Raw genomic sequence first — 17,967 nt, 5'->3', positions numbered from 1 at the left:
GAGATGAGAAGCCTAGGCCTAATTGTTTGGGTTAGTTAGGAACAGATAGGATGAAGCTCCTGCACAAGCAGAAGGGCAGGTGACACCTTCCTTCCTCATCTACCTGATGGACCAGGATGATGCTCTGGCAGTGTAGCTGGAAGCAGGAGAAGGAATGCCATAGGCTTACACATCAAGGGCTCTTTCTCATCATCAAAGGAAAGTGATTTTGCTTTTATAAGCAAGATGCTAGTGCCTAAATGCTTGGATCACACCTGATCACCTGGGATTTTTCCAACCTCTTGCTACTGGGTTCACCCCATATCCCTCAGGCTCCCTTACAGCTCAGGCTGCTGGCTGCCTGCTGGGCTCTATGTCCTTTTCAGAGGGGATTCACCTTGCTGCTAGGCTGTGGCAGCGTATCCTCATGTCAAAGTCCTCTTCATCTGAGTTTTGCTGGACAGAGGAAGGCACCTGGGAGAAACCATCATCTTCTGAGCTGTGAGAGTCGTTCAGCGGGATGTAATCCTTCCCTTCCTGGTAGGAAGAACAGTGAGTGGCCTCAGAAGAAGGGGAGTGCTTTCCCACAAGAAAGGGCTCTACAAGCAGAAGCTGTCAGAGTTGGGGAGGGAAGTTTCTGGTTTGTCTTTTGTTTCTCTGGGACAAAATATTTGGTTGGAGGTTTCTGTGCCCTCTGCATTTAAGTAGCTGCAAGTGTTGCAGGTGCATGGAGATGTGCATGAGCAGGAAAACAACCCAGTCCTATGGCACCTACAGTTCTCTAGCCTACATGGACAGAGCACTGTGCTCCAGGTGCACATCACTGTAGCTTAGTCATGCCTGTGCTGGGATCCAGGGCTGAAAGGTTAAAATCAGGGATGTCAGGATGAGACAGTACTCCTATTTAAGCATTTAGCTTTGGTCTTATGAAATGGAACATCAAGAAAATGTTAAAATCAGAGCTGCACGCTCATTGCAGTTAGAAGTCCTGCTGAGATACTGCATGGCAGTGATTAGTAATAGTTTCACAGAAATTTGTATATCTGACTGCTGTAATGGAACAGTTGTTTGGTTCACATGGCCCTGACATTTAGATCCGAGGATAGAGTTTCAGAAACCCTGCTGAAATCCTGGTTTTCATTATGCGGGCATGTGGGAGGCAGGAGTGCCAGGGCCTTGACTCAGCTGAAAAATTTCAAATAATCATCTGGGGATTAAGATGGAAATACTGGAATGATGACTGAGAGGGTACCCGCCCTGCAAGGAGTGGAGCTATATTAGGATGCAGCAAGAGGGCTACCACAGAAATGAGCTCTCCAGTAGTTCTGGGAAACAGACCTCTCTGATCCAGGAAACCCTGTGTTATCCCTTGGCCTGCACAAAGGTATTGCATTGGCCAGGGAGTCAGAGGGGGGCACAGCAAGGGAGCTAGCAGTGGGAGAAGAAAGAGCTGTCTGGAGCTGAGCGGGGACACAGAGAGGTTTTCACCTGCTGGACATTTTCCTGAAGAAGGTTCCCCAGTATCTCCACCAGGTCAGAGAAAGTTGGTCTCTCTTTGGGATCACCGTGCCAGCAGCTCAGCATTATACGGTAACTGCCAAGAAGAGATGCTGGCTTTATGCCACAGAAACCCCCTCCTACCCCACTATGCAGCTCCCACCCACATGGTGCCCGCTGGAACAGCATGTACATGCACTGTGAAAGAAAGCTCAGCACCCCCCAGCACATTGTCCATGTGGACCTACTGGAAGAGGGTTGGTTCTTTACGCACTGAATATAACAGCGTGCAAGGAGCTAATTCAGACACCTCTGACACACTTCAGAGCAGGAAAGCACATTGCCCACTTACAGACCTATCCCAGTGTGGGTATGCAAGGGTACCTAGATAGCTGCCTGGAGTGAAGGATGCATTGGCTCATCCCCCACCCTGGCTGAAAGGTCTTTGCATCCCACAGAGGGGTCTGTCCTGCCCTATGCTGGAACCTGGGAGGTTTCTACTATCCCACAGAGAGCTCTACTCTCACCAGTGCTAGGATCTGTAGGGTTTCTGACTCACATTTCTGCTGTGGCGTACTCTGGGGCTCTCATCCTGGTACCGTCTTTGAGCCTCTGGCAGAACTCCTCGTTGATCTGGACTCCAGGGTATGGAGATGCCCCTAAAGGAGGTTTGAAGAGGCAGGGGAACATGAAATGTGCCAGCAGAAACCAGTCCTTCTGAGACTGTCCTTCCTCCCAAAACACTGGCAGATGTGGTCACTTATATACAGCCCAAGTCCTTGGTGCTGCTTGAGACAGGCCCCTCTGCCTCAGTGAGCTGGAGACCACCTCTGCATGCCTGTCTCCCCATCATCCTGTTTGTAGGTGGATATGGCCTCCATATTTTTTTGCCTACACTGATGTCTCTACCCATCACTCCTTAGATGTGCTTCAGAACATCAGGGCCTCCTGCACAGACTTATCCACCAAGATGCTACATGGGAAGGGAGGTCTCCCTCAGCAGCATGTGACCCTCATTAGCACTCACCTAGTGAGAATATTTCCCAGAGGAGGACCCCAAAGGACCAGACATCACTCTGGGTAGTGTAGACCTTGTCAAAGATGCTCTCTGGAGCCATCCACTTAAGTGGGAGACGGGCCTGCAGGAGGGAGAGGCAAGGCACAAGCGTTCAGGACAGCCCTTGCACTAGCAACGGGATGAAAGTAAACCAGAGCTGATAGCCCTGCTTCTGTCTCAATGGAGGAATGGAGGTTTGATTAGGCCAGAGGGAGGGATGAAGACACTGAAAGGGCAAGGAACGAGTATAAAGAAAGAAGAGCAAGTTAATAACAGGCTGAGAGGCAGAAGGAAGGAGACAGAGGTCTGGTGGTGGAGAAGGAAGACAGCACATACATCACTGGGCCAACAGTTCCTGGTCCCGGCCACACAAGTGGTTCCACTTCTCCTTTTTCATCTTATCCTTAGTTTATTCCATCCCCAGAGTAGTTTAGGAACGACTCAAGGGGGCATAATCTGTATAGGGTTTGAGAAGATGGCACTCACACTGCCTTTCCTGACGTAGTCGGGGTCCTTGTAGATGTCTCGGGCCAGGCCGAAGTCACAGATCTTTACCACATTGTTCTCAGACAGCAGGATATTGCGGGCCGCCAGGTCTCTGTGGATGCACTGAGGGCACACGAAGAGGAAGGGGCAAAATCAGAGGGACAGGAACCACCATCAGAAAATGCAGAGCACCCCCCCCCCGGCCCTTGTGAACCTGAGCTGTAATAGGGGAATGGTGGAAGTGGGAAGGAGCTAAGGATTAAAAGGAGATGGTTAAGGAGAGGATGAAATGCAAGAGGACCAATTTCCTATATTTGTGTACATCTTTGTGTTCTCAGACCTCCTGAGAAGTGTGAGGCAGACCACTGAATCTCTCTGTGTGTCACCTGTAAAGTGGCTGTAGGCAGGCCTTCTCTGGTCAGGCATGCACAAAAGAAGAGTGGAGCGAAGGAAAGGGTGAACTCACCTTTCGGGATGCCAGGAACTCCATGCCACGTGCTACCTGGAAGCTGTAGCAGATCAGGTCTTCCATGGTCAAGGGACTTTGCCACAAGTCATCCACTGTCCAGGAGTACAAGAAAATGATTAGACAGTGAGCAGTCTCTTGTCCTCCTTGCCTCTCTCCAGGACTGTGGGATACAGTCAGCCTCTTGGTGAGATACAGCTAGTCCTCAGTGCTAATTGGAGTAACTAGCTCCCCTCTAGGATTTTCTGCTTAGGTGGCAGAAAGCACACAGCGGGAACCTGCTGAAGTGTGAGGAGAATGAGTCCAGCCTCCAGCACATGTCAGTCAGACAGAGTTGTGGGGAACAGGGCTGGCAGGGACTTTGACATGGCTGTCAAACTCATCATTCCTGTCCCGAGGAGGACCCACTGAGATCCCCTTTCTTTAGGCTAAAAAAAAATCCAAAGGAACGTAATCCTCCCTTCTGGGTTTCGAGAGTCTATTACAAAAGACAACATGGCTGTAATAGCCTTGTTCGGGGAATTGCCATGCAACAGTGGAGTGATCAGCTGAAAGGCTGGGTCCCAGCTGCCCACTGTCATGCCCTACATATTCCCCAAGTTAGCCAGCTCTGGCATTTTTTTGGTGGGTCAGGTGAGGAGCTGCTGCCAAGGCTACAGTTTTACCTTCCTGGATTGGCTGCGCTGTCTGGCTTTTGTGCATCAGAAAGCGGTTGAAGATAGCGCCATCGCTAGTCCCAGAACGACTCCTCCTGTCTGCTCTCACTGCCTCCACGATGGACTGGACCTGAATACGCAGCCTGGGAGACTTCTCCTGGCAAGGAGACCAAAACAAAAACCTCAGCAGGCAACACACGCTGTAACCCTTGCACCCATGAGCTGCACAGTCTTTTCCAGACTGTAATTCTGGCCTGGAAGCACCTATCTTCCCTTGCAGAAAGAAATTATTTCCCTGATGTGCACATGAACCAAGATCACTGTGTAGAGTTGATCTGCTGCTAGATAGAGGGTGTCTTTGTCCCACTGTCAGATCATGTTTCAGGCTACATGTCTTCCTTCCTTAGACATGGGACAGGTCCCTAGGGGAAAAGGAAGCTACTTACCCTATAAGGACTGAATCCTTCCCGCTTGGCCCGCAGGTAGTTGGAGAGGTTTCCATACTTGCAGAACTCAACAATAACCATGAGTGGACCTGGTGAGAAGATACCAAAGGTCAGGGGAAGAGGTAAGGGCTTGGGATGGTCAGAATTTGTCCCTGACTCATGTTATGTGCAGCCCTGCTGAGCTGTGGCACCTGCCCTAAGTGCACACAGACACACTGATAACATCCCCACATGTCCCTGCGGTCACAGATGTGGCCAGCAGAAAGGACACAAGGGGACAAGCACTGATCTCTGGGAGCAGGCACAGCCTGTTGCCCTGGGATATTTACCATTGGGTTTGGTACAGGCACCCAGCAAATTCACCACGTTGAGGTGATTCCCGATGTGAATGAGGATCTTCAGCTCTGACATCAGTGCCTTGTGCTCGCTTGCGGTGGCTCCCTCTGGAAACACACAAACCATGTCATGATGCCTCCTCACAACTTTTCACTACCCCTCACCACCCTTCTCTTAGTAGAGTGTTAACGTGAGTCTCGCTGAGGAGGCTGAGACCCCAAAGCCTTGGTATATTTTGTTTTTGCCTGTTTCCATATGAAACGTCAGAGCCTTCTCTGGAGATCCCAGGATCTCTGCTGTAATGTATAGGGTGCTCACTACAGGTGCAGGGATCCAGAGCAAAGGACAACACAGCCTGTGCCCCATAGATTTTTCTTTGTGGTAGTTGTGCAGTGAAAAAGGTCACCTGAGGCTTACATACAGATGCACATTTTTGAATCTCTGCCCTTTCAGCCTCCAAACAGAGATAACGAGCCATAAAAAAATCTGAAGGAAAATTAGAAACAAAAGACATCTGAGTCTTTTGATCATGACTGAAGACAGGAGCTGTCTCAGCTCAAATCCAGAATATCTTTTTATGATTCCTCTCCAATAACAAACACAGTGTTGTGCCCCTGCCAACTCTCTGAACTGCATTTTCTCTCTGAGTGCCTAATTCGCACCAACTCTTGATCCTCTGTTTTATACTCAGGGTTTGTTCTCTGGTTTTGTGTGCCTTTTTCGTACTCCTCTGCTCCCCATATGCATTTTGCCTTACTTGGGAGTTTGTAAATTTAGTCTGAGAGACACAAGCATCCTCTTGAAACGCAGCTGATGGGCCAGGTGAGAGCCATGCCTCAAAGGACTGTAAAGCAACCTTGCATGGCCAGGCCTCCCTCTGCAATTGCTGTGAAGATCATCTGTACGCTTGCAATGGTAAGTGCTGCTGAGATGAGCCATGACTCAGTTTCCATATACGGGACACTGCTGGCCAGAAACTGCCTCAGTATTTTGTTGGGTGCCAAATTACAGAATAATGTTCTGGATGCCTGTTTGAAAGTGTGGCTATAGAAACTTAAAATCGCACTTTGGATTGACCAGGCTTTGGATGCAAAGCCGTTTAGTCCTCAGAGCTGGGTAAGAGCTAGAACCTGCTTCCTTACCCAGCTCTGAACCTGGCCCATAAACATGAAATACAGGCGCACTTGGAAGAAGGGAATTGGAAGCAACACTTCCTTTAGTGACCTGACAAAGAGGGGCTCTGGATTCCTGTTCATCCTTTGAGACAGATTTAATTCTTTGCCTTTGCAGACAGCTAAATTTCCTTGAAAGCCAAGTTCCCCAAGTTCCTGCTCTCTGCTCTGCCACTTGCTTCCCAGTGCAACTGAATGGGGCTAAAGTATCTATAAGGCCAAGAGGATCAACTGTGTTGAGGCTAAGAAGCCATAAATTAAAAGGCTGGCTCCAGCTCCTCTCCCCTAGTTCAGGGCTGGCTCAAGCAGAAGTATCCAGGAGTGCTTGTGGGAGATAAAACATTTTTCAGGGCCTTAACAAATGCCTTATGCAAAAGACAGGCATTTACAGGGTGGACATTCCTGAGGGAGGTGCCTCATTCTTTGCTGTCCACACAGACTGCATATTCTGCTTTGCTGTCCACATACCTTTCAGCATTTTTACTGCTACTGTCTCACAGCTGTTACTTTTATTGATCCCAAATGCTGATGCTTCCACCACCTTCCCAAAGGCACCGTGACCCAGGACTTTACCTATGGGCAAGGAGAGAGGCAGTGTGAAGAAAGGCAGGCGCGGCACAGGCAGAATGGAATGAAAAAACAAAAACCCAACAGGAAACAATGGGAAGAAGAAAGAAAAAACATCATAAAGGAAAAGGAAGGAATGGAACGTGTGCCCTTCCCAGGTGGCTGCTTGCTCTGTCGGTGAGAATAAGAGAAAGGATGATGGGAGGAACTGAGACAGAGCTGGCATGGACAAAGCAGAGGAAGGAAATGGCCCTACAGAAGTGAGGGGCTGTTTGTTGCCCTCAAGCAGAGCATGTGGGAGAGGTAAACGTGACACCTTGCAGCAGAGCAGCCAGGGCTAATGTCACTGCTCTGTGCGTCAAAGGTAGTCTGCAGCCCTTTTAACCCTCCCAGACAGAAGGAAGAGACTGCAGGTGGCTGTCTTGGCATGAAGACGATAATGGATGCAGCCCTGGTCCTGAACTTGGGGTACTTGCTGTGGACTGGGCTGTTCTGTCCAGATTGCCACCTGGAGAATATGGGCATACTCAGAGGTCTTCTGGTCTCAGTGATGCCTGTGTGGGTACACTGGGAGAGTCTGGGCTTACAGTTGGCTCAGACCTGTCCATAGACAGACCCAAAGAGATTTCCCAGGCACAGCTGGACTTTAGGGACAGTCTGGGGAAGAAGATGGAAAGCCTGAGGCAGAGAGAAGGCATTAAATACACAAAGGTGTGTAAGAAACCTGGAGGATGAGTTTGAAGGGCTGGCGGGAAGCCCTGGCTACAGCCTGCAGTGGCAGGAGGGGGTCTGGCTCACCTAGGCGCAGGCGGTCTCGTGGGAACTCCCACTTGCTGGAGTCATAGGGCAGGTACTCGCACTGCTCCTCCAAGGGCACCTCGCCAGGGTCCATGATGATGGAGAGGTAGCCCGTCTTGATGTCTGCGTGGGCAGGCTGCAGGAATCAGCCAAAACAAAGGGTGAGGAGATGCCCTCCCTGCACTGAGTGCTGACTCCCAGTGGGGATTTGGTTCCTTTGCCTGCCTTGACCTGCTTCCCCCTGGCAAAGGCCATTCCCTGTCACCTCCTTTACCAGAGCCCTTATGCACCCCATCCTTGGCAGTGAGAGCACTTGAAGCAACACTTAATGGCCTCCTTTTAGCAGATGCTGTCATAGAGCCCCACATCACAGCAATGGTGTTGCCCCACACCCCACTAAGCCACCTCCCCTGCCCTGGGACAGAGAGAGTCACGCACCCTTTTGATGTTACAGAAGATGAGGATAAGGAGAATCCAGAAGAAAACAGCGATAACCCCAGTCCCAATCAGAATGACAATCTCCACATTGGTCCTGTCATCAGAGCCTGTGGGATAGGAGGGAAATCGTAGCTTCAGAGATTCCCATTCCGTGCCCCAGGCTCAGCCGTCCCTTGTGGCCTGCTTCAGGATGAGGGGAGACTGGGGAGGTGTGTTTGCCTGAGCTAAATATGCTCTGGGCTACAGATCCTCCTGTGAGAGCACCATGCCACCAGCAAGGCCTAGGGACTTTCACTGCCTCCCGCTGCCTGGTGTCACATGGAAGGGGCATGGGACCTTGGCCACACTCCTACTCCTCCCCTTCATCCCCAGGGGTGTCGTGGCTGCTGGTACCTTCCACGGAGACACTGGCTGAGGAGTTCACACAGCCCTTAGCGTTGCAGACGCTGCACAGGTAGAGCCCAGCATCCTCTTCCCTCACCCTCTGAATGCTCAGCCTCTGGTTGAAGTCCGCCAGGTCGATCCCTGTAAGGCACAGACGGTTCCGGTGGTCACTCACAGGGAGGGGGGATTATATCCTGGACTCATTCAGGCTGAAAATAAGGCTCCTGTTTTTTGGCTGGTTCATTTTAGATGGCAGAATGAAATTGCACCAGCTGGTAGAGGCTGTCTTCTGTGGCCTGACGGCCCCAGAAATACCCTGGAGGGGCCTTCCCCAGGCAGTGTCTGGAGGGGGAGAAAGCCCTGCAGACAACGCTGGATGGGGATGGTGCCCAGGCAGTCCAGCTGGTGCATCAAGCTCTGCTTCAGCTCTAGGACGTGTTCCTTTCCCTCTGCAATGTGCCTGGATCCTTCCCATATTCCTTCCATGAGATCTGGGTTGGTCACTGTCTGAGCAGAGATGCCAGGCACTGCGCTGGGATTAAGAAAATGAATGATTTATCTCTCTCTCTGCTCTCCAGCTGAATGTGCACATGCACAGACAGTGCTGAGCCAGGCCCCAGGGCACAGACTTGGCCGGTGAGACAGCACCGAACTGGGATAGAACATGATTAAAACCAGAGTTCAGCCAATTCAGAGAACGGGCGCCTTTGCCTGGGCACAGCAAGTCCCAGAACCTAGCAGTGTTCAGCGCTCCAGCCACTGGACATAATGTCCTCCCTTTCATTCACCCCCAGCCCACTGTACCTGACACTTCTTCCACCAGTTTCTCGTCTTTGTACCAGCTGATTTCAGGAACGTGGTTGCCGTCCACCTTACAGCGCATCTCTATGGAGTCGCTGACGTTCACCCAAATGTCTGTCAGGTTCTGCTTGAGGCGGGGGATCTCCAGGGCTGGAGGAGCAGCACAAAGAGGAGGAAGGGAAAACGAGAAACTGATTGATCAAAAGAATATCTGTGTTCCTGGGGGACTTTGGGTCTCTGATCCCTGCTGAAGGGTGTCTTGAGAACCCAGGTGCCCTGTCTTTGCCACCTTGAGTTTAGCTTGCTTGCATGGCTTCCCCTGGGGATGGACTGGGAAGCTGATGGTAGCAAGAGCACCAGCTCTCCTCCGTCACTCCCGCCTGCCCTGTGGACCCTCACCCTGCACAGAGATGTATTTCTTGTGGCAGTGCTTTTCCCGGGTCTTCCGGTTCTGCACCTCACACACATAGTCTCCCTCCTCGCCCAGGGAGATGTTGGGGATGGAGAGCAGCAAGGTCGCATCGTTGGAGTCGGGCTGGAAGCGCAGCTCCCCCTGCATCTTGGTGGCATAGTGGTGGACATTCTTGCAGTCCAGCACGAGGGGGTTGCCCTCCTCATCATGGAGCTTGGAGAGGTTCAGCCGATACCACTGCAGGTTCTCATAGGTGTAGTTGTCTGCATTGCAGCTCAGCTGTAGGTCCTGCCCCTCTATGGGCTCTTCTGAGGGCTGGGACTCAATCTCGAACCCATCTGGAATGGCTTTCAGGAAGGAAATGAATACGTGAATGAGGCTTCATGGCTGAGCTGCCAGACAAAATGAAATTGTCTCCTTGGGTTCAGCTCTCTGAGACCACCCTGTCCTCAGCCAGGGTAAAGGAAACCAGTCTAGAGCAGAACTGTGATATGCAAACTGCTAGCAACCAACAGCTTAAGCCCAGCGAGCGCTAAGGGATATGCTGAAGTCCCAGGGTCAAATTAAGATGGGGTCACAATTGAAACAAGTCCGGAAGGTCTGAATTAGGCTGTTACTGCTCTCAGCTCAGCTGCAGCCTTCTGCATTGCACATGTGCCTGCTTTTACACGTGCAGGCAGTTACACAGCCAGGCTGGACAGCTGTACACGCAGAGCATTACCGGAGCACTGACTGAAGATACTCATCTGTCTCCACAAAAGCTGGTGGCTCTGACAGCACAGCTACGACCTATGAGGGCCGTGAGCCCAGGCTTCTAGGCTCTGTCCAGAAAGGCATGAAGATAAGCCTCTGCTGTGCCCACACCGGGCTCCCTCCTGTCCCCAGCAGATAGGGACATACCCCTGCCAGCACGGGCTACCGCTGGCAGGAAGCTTATGCAGCCTCGATGGGCCACTGCTGGGTTCTGAGCTCCCTCCCAGCACCAAAATCCCATGGGAACCCTGCCGAGGGGCTCGGACCAGCAGGACTCCGCCTCGGAGCGGGTCGGGCAGTGCCACTAGAGGATGCTCTCAGACCAGGCACATCCCCAGCCCAGGACCTGCCAGGGCTGCTCCAGGATTATCCCCAGGTCTGCCTGCCACACTCTGCCTGCGCTATCAGCTGCCAGAGCCCCAGGCTTTTGCCACTCAGCAGAGCTCCGGGGTAGCCCTGCTTTCCTGCTGGCTGCCCGGTCACTGTTTAAGGTGCTAACGGTGAGCGACAGGACCTCACTCACAGTCTAGGGACCTGCAGGTCTAGGGACCTGCCTACTTCAAGCAGAGGGCTCGGCTGGTGCAGGCGGAGGGTACATCTGCAGTACTCACTGGTCACGTAGAAGTAGATCAGCCGCTCGTCTCGACCCACTTTATTAGAGGCAATACACTTGTACATGACTGAGACATTGGCCTCCTGGATGGCCAGTTTGCTGACTGTCTGATGGGGAAAAAGAGCATAAGAAGGAGTGAGGAAGAGCAAGAGGGAAGAGAAGTAGGATCGGTGGTGCTCTCTGGCAGACGGCAAAGCACACAGCAAGCCTGGCCCCAGGTGGCAGCTGTACCTAGGAAAGGGTTATGCAAAAATAGCCCCTTATTCAATAGCCCTTTGTGCATTTCAAGCCACATCTGCTGGTTCTAGCAACAGCAACATGGTTTCATTCCTGATCTCTGTTCCTTTTCACAGAGCCCAGCGAGCATAGATGCCTCTCCATGGGAGCATGCTAAGCCTATCGGGTCACCATGGGGACAGGCCTATACCCAGCAAGGAGGACATGAACACCATGCAGGCTGAGGGGATGGCTAAGCTCCTGCCAGGCTTTATAACAGTGGGGAGGAAGGAAAGGGACACCAAGGCTTTGCTTCCCTGAGCCCTCTGCAGTTAAGTGACTACTTAGTGTCCCACAGAGTTCAGTGGAGTTTACAGGCACTTACAGACCTGCAAGCACTCCTTTTATCCATAAGGGGAAATAAAACCTGTGAAAGCATCCCAGCTCTCACCACTTTAGGAACAGCTGTCATCTTCTCCCTTTAACTTCCAAGTGTACATAGACATGGTCCTAAAAGCTTCCTCCTCCCCGCTTCCAGCAAGACGTGACTGAGATTGGGCAAACAGCCAGGCTGCCGTCCTGGGAGCACAGATGCAGGAGATGCTGCCTCCAAATAAGCTAGGAAAGGCAGCTGGGGAGTAAGGCTGCTCTCTTCCCTGCACATGTGTGAGCTGCCAAATGTGTTACAAGCACTCCCCTTAGAGGAGACCTGCAGTTTGAAGCACAGTTTTCTCCTCCCTCCCAGTTTAAATGACGAGTTAATCACATGCAAAAATCCCTCTAATGAGAATGTTTAAAATGCAAAAAAAATTGTGTTCCTCCAGGGGAACTACTTTGCCTTTACTGTTCAACCCATAGACTTTAGGAAGCATTTCCATTCTAAGTGGCAATGTATTAGCTTGTGTTAATTGTCATTCATTCAGTGCATATTCAATACAGCTGAAGTGACTCTATTGCTGGCACTTTTGTATGCTGCCTTTCCTGTTTCTTGGGGATTTTCCTTCTAGTCTCCACTGTTACATTTGAGTTGGGGTTTCTGGATTTGACATCATCCTGCTGTCTGCGGTGCATGGCTGTGCACTGCACACCCTGTGGCTCATTCTGGCCTTTCCAGACAGAATAAAAAACAGAGGAGGATGGTAAGAGAAGACAGGCAGTAAGGAGGAGGAGAGGGAGAGAAAGCAGATTTGAGGACATAGTATCCCACCACAAGTGGAAGAGCTCCTTTCTCCCAGAGCCCTTGCATGTCCCAGGGCTGCACAACCTAAGTTGGACATCCAGGATAGTTACAACCAAACAGACAGAATGAGAAGGACACAGCTGAGAAATAGGAGGAAGAGAAGAGGGACAAGGAATGAGGAAAAAAGGGAAAGATCAAAAGGGACCAAGACGAGAGTCACATCTGGAGGGGGACACAAGGGTTTCTCACCCAGGAGCTCTCACCACCCCTGCTCGCCTCCCTGGGGGACACGAACCCCAGCCCCTCCCTTCAGCTGCTCTGGGAGGAGCTGCATCTGCCCCTGCCACCCTTTTGGCAGAGTGATGAACTCCCGGCCAGGCCAGGGGACGGGAAGTGCCTTTGGAGGTGTGTAGGAAAACAGGAAGTGACTTTCGGAAATGGGGGCCCATTTGTTTGTTCTGCATCCCTCTGCAAGCGGCTGGTGCCCGACACCAGCGGGGACAGGAACCCCGTCATGGCACAGACCTGACACTCACAGCTACCAGAGAGACAGAAAGAAACAGGCAGCAAGCAGCATCTGGCTGTTTGCAGGTCACATGCTGCAATGAGGGAGAGATGTTCCTTCCAGAGAGGAAATGCTGTGATGGAGAAGTGGGCTCTGTGGGGCACACATGCTCTCACTCACAAACCTGCAGCGGATGGACGCCAGCATCTCCATGCCACCCTCGCCCCACCGGGATGGGGACAGCTGGATGAAATGCCCCACCACACACATGCACGTTCCCGAGGCCAGAGATTTCCTGGTCAGTCTGTGACTCCTGCTCTCCCTTTCCAGCTGCCCCGACTGCTCTGAGGGGTTTGGCTCTCCCAAAACAGCTCAAGCAGGAATGCTCAGAAATGGCCACAGGAGCCTGCACCGCACATGTCCCCCATGCCCTCCTTAGCTGCGTGCCCTGTGTTCAACAGCAATCGGTGTAAACCCTCCTGCGCAGTCAGCCCCAGCGGGAGCCTCTCTGGATGCAGGGTAATTTCTCAAAGATGACAGCTCCCCCTCACTCTGGGGCTGCCTGGTACTGCAGAGCCCCAGAGCTGGGAACAGCAGCTGATGGTTTACTTTAGAAGCAGAGGTGTGAAGCCCTCCCCAAATCTGTCTCTGTCAGGCTCGTTTCCAGGCCACTTTTGCTGTCTGATCACAAAGGACCCCTCCAAGGGTACCTGTCTCCAGCTCCCTGCTCCGGGACGGTCTTGGGGCTACAGCCTCACCTTGTTCCGCCCCTCCACGGACTCCACCCAGGTGTCAATGCTCTCAATGGGGTTCACCGCATCCTGCTGCGACACATCTTTCCAGTCCCTGCACTCGGGCATCCGGTCCCGCTGATGGCGCCTTGTTGCCCGGTGCCTGCTATTGCTAGTCCAGCAGCCGGGGAGGAGCAGGAGAAAGAGGAGAGAAGTGGAAAGAAGGTCAGCTGGGAAAAATGCAGCTAAAATAGCTTTGTGTCTGAGAATTAATGCCCCTGTCCTCTAACGCTGCAAAATTCCCTGGGTCTTTTGGTTACACAGTTCTAATGTGCTTTTTAAGGGTGCTCCACAATCACTAGTGAGGCAAACATCTATAGATGTGAAAATTGAGGCAGGGAACAGATACTGGTGTCCCAGGCAGTGTCTCCACCCCCAGACCTGTGGTTTCATCTTTCCCTGCTAAGGGTGGGGAAAGGGAGGGGCAAGACCTGTTCACGTGTGCCTGGGGCAGTTCTTGATGCCACTTGGCTCAGCAGCAAGGCCTTAAACCCCTGTTGGGACTGTGAGTCAGAGATGACACAGACTGGCTGGGTGCTGGCCTGGGGAGCAGATGGTGCAGCACCCAAGGGTGCTCCTGCTGCCCTGACTCCACAGATACCAGGAGGGAAACATCCCAAGTAGAGATGCTGCTGGTGTCTCACAGGGGCATGGTACTACCTCTTAGGGCTGAGACAGACAAGCGGAGAGAAGTACCCAAATCTGTCAGGGGTGCTGCAGCCTGCAGGGTGCTTCTGAAATGCAGGACTGTCCAAAATCCAGGGTGGGAGGTGTGTAGGGAGAAGGCTTACGGTGACAGGGAAGCAGAGGGCAGCTGAGTGCCCAAGAGCAGTGGCAAGGGTGCATGCTGGCAGTGCAGGGCAGAGCGCTTGGTGGGGCGAGCACACCAGCGAGCTGTGTAAAAAACAGGAAGCTAGAAAGAAGCCTCCTGCATCCTCTGGAGCTATGCTAGGCAGAAATACGGTGGCCTTGGGAGACAGTGCTCATAATTCATGGCCCCCTCTGCTTCCTGACAGGGCCACAGTGCACTCGCATGCGATGGAGAGCTCTCTGGTGTTCCTGGCTCGGCAACAGCCTGCACAGGGCTGCAGGACCTGGCTTCCTCCAGGCATCCCAAATGTCCTCTGCCCTGACTGCTCTGGCTACAACTCCCCAGCATCCCTTTTCCTTCTTCCTGTGAGGCTGCCACTAAAAAATGCCACTGCAACCTTGCCTGGTGCTGCCCCAGCTTCCCAGGGCACAGGCAGTGGGCACGCACCCTTCCTGCTTACCTGTTGGTGCTGCCTGTGCAAACACCCTCCTGGCAAACCACCCTGGCAACTGGCAGAGATCCGGTGCTTCCCCCAGATTCAGCAACTCTTCCCCACATGCAGCAGCTCTGCTCCCCTGCCTGTGAGCACTTTTCCTTCTATCATTAACTAGCAGAAGATGAAGGACCAAAAATACCAACAGGGACCTTAGGGCAGGAACAGGGTGAGCCCCAGCTGCTGTCTCAGGGTCTCACCAAGGGGCTGTGACAATTTCTTCTGCAATCTGCCTCAGTTTCCCCATTAGCACAATGGTCAGCAGTTTTATTGTGGTGCTGTGAGGTGTGGCTGGGTCATGGACATTCCCTGCCAGGTTGGGCAAAACTCCCACATGGAGCACAAGTGTCTCCAGCAAGCTCCACTCTGCCTTCTGACAGGGTGAGTGGATGTACAGTGCTCCAAGCTATCAGTCAGTGCTGTCATCCTCCTGCTATGTTGTGGCTGGGACAGCAAAAGCAAGGTGCGGTCTGGGATACAGCCACAGTCACAAGGAGCCCACAACACCATGCTGGTGGCCTGGTAAGACACGGGTGAAGGAAGAAATGGGACTTACAGGCTGCGTCGGGAGAACATCCGACAAGGCATCCACGGCCTCCACTGCCACTGGATCACCTCTGGTGCCGGGATGCCATAGACCGTGCAGGTGAGGGCCTGGGGGCTCCTCCGGGAGTAGATGCTCGGAGAAGAGGCTTCCTTCTCATGGATGCGTGGAGGAACTGCAAGGATCAGAGTGACATTGTGAGCGGCCACAGGCTCAGCTGCTGCATCCCCAGGCCAGGCACAGCCCTCCCCAGGCCCGTCTGTAGAGAGCCTGGGCACTAAAGCACTATGGTTCTCAGGCCTGCAAGGCAGAGCAGGTTATACTTAAGGCAGATTCAACCGATGTCATTTCTCCTTCCTCTGCAGAGTGTGACTGTCTGGATGCTACAAGGCTCAAAGCCCTGTCTGGCAGCCCCCAGCACAGGGCTACAGAGCCTGCTGGAGACAAATCTTCAAGCAGCAGTGCCCTTCCAGCAGTTTTTGTGCTGGCATCTGGTTCCTGCACAACAGGGACCAGTTTCTGCCAGGGAAAAACTCCCTAAGAGCTTCCCACCCAGAGGAACTGCCCCAGCTCCAGGCTTCATGTGTGTTGCAGCTGCCCTGCCCTCAAGTCCGTATCAGTCAGGGTCACCCTCAGCAGCATCTCCAACTGCAGCTGGGAAATGGCCCCTAAGCAAGGAGATACCCTGCCCAGAGTGATGGAGCCAGGAACAAAACCATGCTGTATTGCCCAGGCCACAAGGAACCAGCCTCACTCTAACCAGAGCTTCCCTCAGCAATGGGGGAGAAGGAGATGATGTAGGTACCAACTGCTTTAGGACAGCAATGGGGACTCAGTCTTGGAGCAGCGCAAATGCTGGGGCCATGGGCTCAGCGCTTGGCCCCCAGCCCCAGCCCTGACCCCCTCCCTTACCATTGACAATTAACTGGAGGTTGATGCGCTTCTCCAGCCCTGCCAGCCTGTTCCGCAGAACCAGCGTGTATGTCCCTGCGTGCTGCTCCGACACATCCTTGATCTGCATTGAAGATTGAGATTGCTTGGGAATTAGCTTCCCATCCTTGTACCTGTGGGGAGGCAGAGAGAAAATGCAGCCATGGGGAGGAAGTGTCCCACTGGCAGCTGGGCAGGCGTTTGCTGGTCCCCACTAGAGCGCAGTCAGGGCACCCCTTGCTAGCACTGGGGATGTCTCTGGAGAGACCCCTGAGCTTTCCCTGGACCCAAGTTACTGGTCTGTGCATTGTCTCGTATGGATGTGTATGGGGTCAGGGATGTTGTAGCTCTGCCCTGAGCAGTGTGCAAGTGCAAAGCTCTCAGCTCCCAGCCAGCTCTGGTGAAGTGCAGCACGATGCAATGCACAACTTGGCGTCTTACTCCTCTGGGCAGCCATGATCTCCGCTGCCGGGGATGAGAGAGGCAGCTCCTATGGGAGCTCCACTTGGCCCCTCCAGACAGCACAGAGCTGTCAAGCCAGGCCAGGACCTTTGCTGCTTCTCCCCCAGACCTCAACTCCTCCCATCCCAAGCTGTGCAGCTGAAAGCCAGGGCTTTCAGCTGGTGGGAGAAATGACCCCCATGGGTGGAAATAAATGACATTTGGGACAGTCTTGGCCACAGAGGGACCTAGAAAGGAGGTGAGGCTAGGCTTCCCTACTTGGCAGAGGGAAGAAGGAGAGGAGAAGGTGGCTCAGGCTAAGAAAGGTGTGTTACCACTGGAAGTCTGGTGGTGGGTAAGCCATGACTTTCACTGGCAGCTTCACGGCTTCATCTCCTGCAGTGGCTTCTATCACTGGGCCCTTCCTCCACTCCACGTTGATGAAGGGCTTTTCTGCAAGGAAAAAGGTGAGCATGGAGGAGAGGAGAGCACAAAGGGACAGGCTGTCACCAAACTCTGCTGCTCTCCACAGGGCCCAACAGCAAAGACCAAGGACAGGTGGAGTGTTGTGGCAGTGCAGTTGAAAATGATTACTCCTCTGCAACAATGAAATAAAAATAACCAAAATCCACTATTGTCTTGTCTTCCCATACAACCCCCAACCCCTCTTCTACACCACTGTTCCCAGCAGGGTCCCCCTCCCTGGTGCAGAAGGGAGTGGGTGCCAGGCAGGGCCAGGCAGGCCAGCACAGCGCTGCGACTGGCAGCTGAAGAGCTGCCTCTGCCTCGCTGTTGGGAGTCGTCGGGGCTGCAGGGAGGCTGTGCTGCCCTGTGACTTTCTGCTGCCAGGACACAGCTGCCCAGTGCCAATGGTGCCTTGTGCACCTGCAGCTGGGTGCCTCCCAGACCATTCATGCCACAGCAGCACTGCATCTGCAGCAGGACTATGAGACCTGTGTCCTGCCCTCCCCTGGGCATTTGGGCCAATTTGGTGTATGCATCTCTCTCTATTGTTATCTTGGCATCTTGCTGAGTGTGATCATGCTCCCAGCATGGTGCTGGGGCACAGAACAGCTGAGGGACTGGAGGAAGGCTGGGTTTCATTGAAGCACTGTGGGATGGAGGTGCAGGAGCCCCTCGACTGAGCTTTGCAACACGTGTTTCCTAAGCAGTCTGGGGATTGCTTGGCTGTGGC

General features: G+C 53.0%; 1 protein-coding gene across 1 annotated transcript in view; it reads right to left on the bottom strand.

The window, feature by feature from the left end:
• FLT4 (fms related receptor tyrosine kinase 4) overlaps positions 1–17,967 on the bottom strand; it is a gene marked incomplete at both ends in the record, with an annotated part of 56,098 nt that overhangs the window by 2,896 nt on the left and 35,235 nt on the right. The window contains 20 exons of the mRNA XM_082006189.1: positions 377–516; positions 1,468–1,573; positions 2,036–2,135; positions 2,504–2,615; positions 3,020–3,142; positions 3,486–3,580; positions 4,151–4,298; positions 4,588–4,676; positions 4,917–5,030; positions 6,564–6,668; positions 7,461–7,596; positions 7,899–8,005; positions 8,292–8,423; positions 9,087–9,233; positions 9,483–9,842; positions 10,860–10,968; positions 13,521–13,659; positions 15,414–15,576; positions 16,314–16,465; positions 17,108–17,225. Coding sequence (XP_081862315.1) covers positions 377–516; positions 1,468–1,573; positions 2,036–2,135; positions 2,504–2,615; positions 3,020–3,142; positions 3,486–3,580; positions 4,151–4,298; positions 4,588–4,676; positions 4,917–5,030; positions 6,564–6,668; positions 7,461–7,596; positions 7,899–8,005; positions 8,292–8,423; positions 9,087–9,233; positions 9,483–9,842; positions 10,860–10,968; positions 13,521–13,659; positions 15,414–15,576; positions 16,314–16,465; positions 17,108–17,225 — 2,695 coding nt within the window. The remainder of the gene's footprint in view (positions 1–376; positions 517–1,467; positions 1,574–2,035; positions 2,136–2,503; positions 2,616–3,019; positions 3,143–3,485; positions 3,581–4,150; positions 4,299–4,587; positions 4,677–4,916; positions 5,031–6,563; positions 6,669–7,460; positions 7,597–7,898; positions 8,006–8,291; positions 8,424–9,086; positions 9,234–9,482; positions 9,843–10,859; positions 10,969–13,520; positions 13,660–15,413; positions 15,577–16,313; positions 16,466–17,107; positions 17,226–17,967) is intronic.

Source organism: Phaethon aethereus (assembly GCF_964289735.1).
Source record: "Phaethon aethereus genome assembly, chromosome: 14".
Classification (NCBI taxonomy): domain Eukaryota; kingdom Metazoa; phylum Chordata; class Aves; order Phaethontiformes; family Phaethontidae; genus Phaethon; species Phaethon aethereus.
Note: the sequence above shows the minus strand (reverse complement) of the source record. Positions and strands in the feature narration are given on the sequence as shown.